The following is a 7,402-nucleotide window of genomic DNA, read 5'->3' as shown; positions in this document are numbered from 1 at the left end:
CTCCTGATCCTCAGGGTGGACGACCACTTGATTGTAACATAAATATCCATCCAGGAAACAAAAGTAACTCTGGCTTGCAAGTCACTCAAAAATCTGGTCTATAAACGATAATGGAAAGTGGTTCTTCCTCGTCATGTTGTTCAATCTCCTGTAATCTATGCAGACTCGCCACCCTGTGGTGGTTCTCATGGGGATGCTCTCTCCTTTCTCATTCAGCCACTTCACCACCTCCTTTTTTATAACCTTCTTCATATTCAGGTTTAGCCTCCTTTGCATCTCTCAGAAGGGTTTAGCGCCTTCATCCACTATGATGCTATATATGCAAAAGGAGGGGTGTATCCCTTTCAAATCAACGATAAACCACCTTAGAGTCATCTTATGCTCTTGCAAGACTTAAATCAACTGATGTTCTTGATCGCTCGTCAAGTCGGATGCAATGATGACAGAGAGTGTTTGTTGGTCACCTAAAAAGGCATTCTTGAGTGAAGTCGGTAAGGGCTTCAGCTCAAGGACTGGCAGACACTCCACTAAGGGTTTGGCAGGTAACTCTGTCAGGTCCAGGAGGGGCTCAAAAGTCCAAGCCAATCGTCTCTCGCCTGGTAAGACCATCATCACATCATTCAGCTCAGGCTCATCCTCTCGGAGCAACACATCATCCTCATCCTAAGGGTGGTCACTCGACAACTACAACAACTCTGCTTCAACCCTGTCCTGGAGACAATGTCTACCTGAAAGCAAGCATCCTCGCCTGCAGGCCCCATGGTAGCATTGATGATATTCAGTCTCATCTTCTTGTTGTCAAAGGACACGTCCATGGCTCTAGTGTGACAGTTTATGCAAGCATTCATTGTCACCAAGAAAGGTCGTCCCAAAATAATGGGTGTCTGTCGGACATGATCCACGCATTTTATGTCCAAAATAATGAAGTCTACAGGGAAATAGAAATCATCCACCTTGATCAAGACGTCATCAAGGATCCCTCACGAGACCTTGACAGATCTATTTGTTAAATGCAGGGTGATCGGTGTAGGATTCATATCTTTAAGCCCAAATGTATCATAGAATAAACCTGGCAAAATATTGACATTTGCCCCAAGATCGAGCAAAGCACGCTCAATGGTAATGTTTTCTATGGCACATAAAATAATCGGTAACCTGGTGACCTTAAGATTGGGTGGAGTCTGATGTAAAAGCATTGAACTCACCTGCTCAATCAGGTATACTCGCTTGGGTACACTAAACTTCGACTTCCACTTCTGAGTGCAAAGCTCCTTGAGAAACTTCGCATAGGCGGGAACATGTTGTATGACATCTAGCAATGGGAGGTTTATATGAACCTGCTTGAATAATTGAAGCATCTCGTTCATTTTCACTCCCTGCTTGCCTAACGACTTAGGTGTCTTTAAAGCCTAAGGAAAAGGGGCTCTAGGTATATAAGAAGTAGATATCTCAGACTGTGTGCCCTAGTCGCTTTCCTTGGGCCTAATAGGAGAACTCGACTGGTTTGTAGTACCAACATTGCATTCCTCAGTCTCCTCCTGATCTGAGTGAAGTTTTTTCCCACTCTAAAAGGTCATAACTGACTTGGTCTGCTCTTGATGTGACTCTGTCATGTGCAGGTCAGAGTCAATGGGGTCCTTGCCCCTCGGTTTGACAATAGGCTGACTGGGAAGGCTCCCCTTGGTGCGCCTGCTCAACACCTGGGTCAGGTGCCTCATCTGAGTCTCTAGCTTCGCTATCAACTGCGTGTGAGAGCTGAAGTTGGCCTTGATATCTGAAAAGGCCTCAAGGAGCTTCTCCTGAAAAGTCTAGCTCGATGTAGGTTCTTGGGGAGAAGGTTGGCTAAACTGGGGTGGAGCCTGTAGGAATGTGGGTCTTGGGTAACTTTGTTGGTAGTTATCCGGTCTAGCATGTGTCCGGGCAGGAACAGAGGGTGGGCTTTGTGGATTTCTCTATAAAAATTTGGGATGGTTTCATCTTCCTGGGTTATAGGTCTACGAGAAGGGATTATTAGCCGACCCAGCGAATCCCTGCGCCGCCTGAACTTGTTTCTAGACAAATTTAGGGTAGTGTGGCGTCACGGGATAGTCCATGATTTGATGTGCTCAGCTAGCACACAACGCATATACCTGTTGAGCTAGGAAAGAGCTAGAAAGAAGGTGATCCAATTTTTGGGTTAACATGTCAACCTTGTGATGCAACTCTAAGGAGGCCCCTACCTTGTATATGCCCCCTTTTTTGGGTTCTCCAGTCGCAGATGTTGCCCGATCTGCTCTTGAGGTTGCGGTATGGTGCAGCAAACTTTTACTCATTGTCTCAAAAAGGGCCTATGCCTCATCCTGACTCTTGAGCATAAATGTGCCCTCACACAAGGAATCAACCATCTGCATGTCTTTCTCAGTCAAGCCATCATAAAAATATTGCACAAACTGTCATTTAGGCACCTGGTGGTGGGGACACTTCTTGAGTTGGCCTTTGAGTCTATCACAAGTTTCATGGAATTGTTCTCACTTGATCTAACTAAAGTTGATAATGGCCTTTCAATACTGGTTCGTCTTGCCAATGGGAAAGTACTTTTTCAAAAATTCTTTTTATAATTGATCTCATGTAGCAATCTTTATCGTATCTAAAGACTTTAGTTAGTGCTTAGCTTTGTCCTTAAGGGAGAACGAAAAGAGGGTCAACCTAAGTGAGTCATCTCCAAAGTTATTGATCTGCACAGTGGAGCAAATCTCCAAGAATTCGTCGAGATGATGATAGGGGTTCTCGTTGCTAAGGTCATAAAATGAAGATAGCATCTGGATAACATTGACCTTAATCTCATACTAGTTCGCTCATACATCAGGTCTCGCAATGCAGGAGGTGGGAGTCAATTCAGTAGGGATGAAATACTCCCTAAGAGGACAGGTAATCTGCTGATCTTCAGCCATGTGGTCGGATTTGTGGGCTCGCCTAAGGATGGACTCTGGGTCCTCTAAAGGTTCAATAAGCTCAGGGTCTTGCGAGCGTCGTCCTTGAATACACCTTGTGTAGAGACATGCAGGAGGTGGGAGTCTATTCAGTAGGGATAAAATACTCTCTAAGAGGATGGGTAATCTGCTAATATTCAGTCGTGTGGCCGGATCTGTGGGCTCGCCTAAGGATGGACTTTGGGTCCTCTAAAGGTTCAATAAGCTCAGGGTCTTGCAAGTGGCGCCCTTGAATACACCTTGTGTAGAGACCAGTGTAGCAAACGTCTTAATGGGTGATTTGCCTATCTATCCTAACGTACAAGCGCATAAATCACACCGCGCAAGTAAGCAGAAGCAAATAAATAAACACATAAGTACGCGCTTGTACCCAAACAGTTATCTTATAAAATTCAAACTAGATGCACGATAACCTATGAAATGGGTACCCTATTAGGTAGGTCATGCAAGAAAAGTAAGATAACTCTAAGGATAACAAACAAAGTGGTCATAACAATCCTAAATAACTTGCAAAAGCAAACTAAACAATCCTAGATATCGGCAGAAAAATAAACTAAGCATTCTTAATAAAAATATAAAAAATCAAATTAGCAATCCTAACAACACGTAAACAAACATTGGGCAATAAAGTGAATACTTAGTTCTCGAGCGTCATTTCCCATCAACGGCGGCAAAAAATTGGTGTAAGCGTTATAAAATATATTTTTAAAATGATATTTTCAATAAAATGTTTGTGCAAACCGAACACCAAATAATAAAAACCGGTTCAGACTAGTGATGAGATTCGGGTCAAACTCAGAGAACGGGAATGAAATCTAAGTATTCCAAACAATTTCATACATTTATTGCCTTAAAATAAAAAAAGTAAAATATAGTACACAAGTACAAAAAACCTATTACAAGATGTTTGAGCAAAAAGAAAATTAATACAACCCAATTAAAAGTGACCTAAGGCCCTACATAACTAAAAAAAAGAAAAGTGTAAAGGAAAATGCCTCTGCTCGCAAACCATGATCCTTATATGCGAATGTCGGGAATCTTGGGGCGTCCACCTCAATGCCAACCACCTAACCTTGCTTCTCGCTCATGGAAGCTACCTGCACAAACACAAACACACTACTAAAATGATGAACTACACACAACTAGGTTAGCTAAAAACAAAGAAATGAGAGCATTAACATAAAATAAAAGAACAAAAAACTAAACACATATCCCAACGTAATTTTTTTGTTGGTTTCTGAACTAAAACAAAGTGTCCTCTATTTCAGGACATGACACCCACTAAAAAGTTCACAAAACAATACTTAAACACTACAAAAATGATAATTTTTCCTTACGCAATTTAGAGAATTGTTGGTTCTAGACAGATTCTAGTAAAATAGCAAGACAGGCAAATAAACGACATCGGATCCTAATAAAATTTTACAAAAACATTTCTAACACCTTCAGGAATCCAACACAATTTATTGAATTGAAAAACTCCATAAAAAGTTACATAAAATGACGATGACAAACAGAAAAGCATAAAATCGATAAATAGGAGATTTCTGTACAGAAATTGAGAAAACAGCACGATAGTCCATTAAATAGCTTCAGATTCTAACAAAAAAAATCAAAAATATTCTAGACTCATCCAGAGACCTAACCCAATTTACGGATTTAAAAAATATTTCTGAAATCTGTAGATACGCACAAAAGAATATCAAAAAACAAATAAATTCAGAAACAAAACTCATGATTTTGCTACAACTCGACAAATGCTCTCATAGATTATTTTTCTAAAAAATAAATTGTAACTAATGAAATTAAAAGAAAAAATTAATGAATTAATATCCTAAAGGATAGAGAAAATAAGAATAAAAAATACAAAAAAATAAAAGAAAACTAAATAGATCTACCTGACGGCTTGGGTTGAACGATGGCCAACTCCAGCCGTCGGTTTCTCTTTTTTTATCAAAAAAATCTCAAAGAAAAATCCATAATATATACTAAAAAAATAAGATTAATTAAACCTAATCTAATCAAGAAAATCAGAAAATAATAAAAATTAGAAACTAGATCTAACGATAGAGAGAAGAGGGAAAAGAAGTATTGAACTGGTCGATCCAGCGTCTCCCGACGGATTGGGTTGAGAAGAGAACGAGTGTTGGCCTCGTGAAACATGTAGCCACCTCCCAGAGTTGTTTCTCACGTGATCCTGCAAAAAAAAGAAAAGAAAATAGAGAAGAAGGAAGAGGAGAAAAAGAAAAGAAAATTAATAAAGAAGAAGAAGAGGAAGACGTTGGGTAGAAGAAGATAAGAAGCAAAGAGGGGTTCACGTGAGGGAGAAAGAAGGGGGCGGCTGTAGAGATGTCCAAGTTGCTCTTCACGCCCCTCTCTCTTATTATTTATATTAGCCTTTTAGGTTAAGACAAAAATTACTAAAAACTAACCTAAGTTAAAATTAATTCAAACTAATACCTAATTCTATCTTAATTTACACAAATAAGGGTGGCGCCTATTGTGAGGGACATTTTAAAAAATTTCACAATGGATTTGGGTTGAATGGATTGTTGAACATGTGTGGGTCAGATCAAAGATCTATAAAGTGGTGTTTTGGGCTGGATCTGGAACCGGTTCTCCTTGAAATTTGATCCAAAACCATAAAATGGCTATAACTTCGTCATTCTAGCTCTTATTTGAACAAAATTCGAATAATGACTCCTTGACACCTGAAGCACCATAAACATGGGCATCAAAACAATAATAGACACATAAATGCATGCATGAATTAAATAGTAAGTATGAATGCATTTTCATGCATTATCAAAATCCATGATTGTCTAGAAATCTACGTAAATGATATCTTAATCAAGTCCAGGACTACAAAGAGTCACCTAGAGTCAATGAAAAGGGTTTTTGAACACCTAAGAAAATATAAACTTTAAATGAACCCTTATAAATGTATATTTGGTATCAAGTCAGGTAAACTTTTTGTTTTTATTAGTAGCAAAAGGTACATAGACATATATCCTTCCAAAATTAAGGTCATCACTAAGATGCCTCCATCGACTACTCTAAAACAACTTTAAAGTGTCCAAAAAAAGATACAGAAAATTAAAAAGTTAATCTCAAAACTTAACCACTAGGTGCGAACCCTTCAAGCTTTTGAGAAAATGATGAGTTTATTTGGGATGAAGAGTGTCAAGCCTCTTTTCATAGATTCAAAGAATGTCTCTTGAACCTACCTATTCTGAAACATCCTCTCATAAGTAAACACTTGCGCATGTGCATATTCGTCAATGATATGGCCTTAAGATGTCTTCTTGCTCAATATGGGGATGATAAGAGGACAGAGTACGTCATCTATTACATAAGCAAATATTTGTGGATTACGAGAAAAAATATAATATGTTGGAGAAAACAGACTTAGATTTGGTTTGAGTGACTCAAAAGTTAAGACATTATATGCTAGTATGCAAGGTTAAGGTAATATCTAGGCTTTATCTGATAAAGTATATTTTTGAAAAGCCTGCCTTAACTAGGAGAATTGCAATATGAAATGTGTAGCTCATGGAATTTGTCCTCAAGCATGTCTCTCAAAAGTAAATCAAGGGGCAAGCAATAACAAACCATTTAGTTGACCTACCAATAGATGAGAATATAAGAGTCAATGATGAATTTCTTGATGAAAATATCTCGGCTATAGAGGAAGAAAGTTAAAAGAATATCTAAAAATTGTATTTTGATAAATCTCATATCAATGGGTCTGGGATCAGATTTTTGGTCATTAGTCAAGGAGATAAAAATTTAGTATGCTCTTAAATTAGACTTTGAATGTACCAATAATGTTGCAAAATACGAGGCTTCAATCCAAGGTTGAAGATTTTGATTGATTTGAAAGTCAAAAAGGCATGTGTCAAAGGTGATTCGATGTTGCTAATCAAACAAGTCACTGAAGAATGAAAAAACAAGCATAATAGGTTGATCCCTTTCACTGATTTGGTTTTGGATCTTGTAAAGAATTTTCATCTCATTGAATTCTCTCATATAGGAAAAGAACAACCAATTTGTTCATAACATTGTCAGTCCTGCTTCCATTATTAGAATGGGGAAGATCAAAACTTTGGATCCTTTTTAATTGGACAATTAAAAATGTCGGCAAATGATAAGAGAGAAGACAACTTCAAAAGAGGTCAACTATCATTTGTCAAAACCTGGAAAACCATGGTTCCATGACATTGAAAATTTCTTGAAAAATAGGATCTTTCTTGAGAATGCAGAGCCTTGAAATAAGAAGGCTCTTGTAAGACTTTCACAGGGATATTTTTTAGGAGGGGTCATGTACAAAAGAGGGTATAGTCAAGAACTCCTTAGGGATCTGGATAAAGTGGATGCTCCAAAGGTATTGGAAGAATATTACGATGGAATTTGTAGTTGTCACATAAGCATTT

The 7,402-nt window shown here is 38.3% G+C and overlaps 1 protein-coding gene across 1 annotated transcript; it reads right to left on the bottom strand.

Annotated features, from left to right (window-relative positions):
* Window positions 1–980: 980 nt before the first annotated feature.
* On the bottom strand, window positions 981–1,367 carry LOC149843655 (uncharacterized). The gene has a single exon (XM_090000949.1). The coding sequence runs from the start codon at window positions 1,365–1,367 to the stop codon at window positions 981–983; it is 387 nt and encodes a 128-aa protein (XP_089857075.1).
* Between the last annotated feature and the right edge of the window lie 6,035 nt (window positions 1,368–7,402).

This window comes from Nuphar pumila, chromosome 3, assembly GCF_984573655.1.
Source record: "Nuphar pumila chromosome 3, dmNupPumi1.hap1.1, whole genome shotgun sequence".
Taxonomy (NCBI): domain Eukaryota; kingdom Viridiplantae; phylum Streptophyta; class Magnoliopsida; order Nymphaeales; family Nymphaeaceae; genus Nuphar; species Nuphar pumila.
Note: the sequence above shows the minus strand (reverse complement) of the source record. Positions and strands in the feature narration are given on the sequence as shown.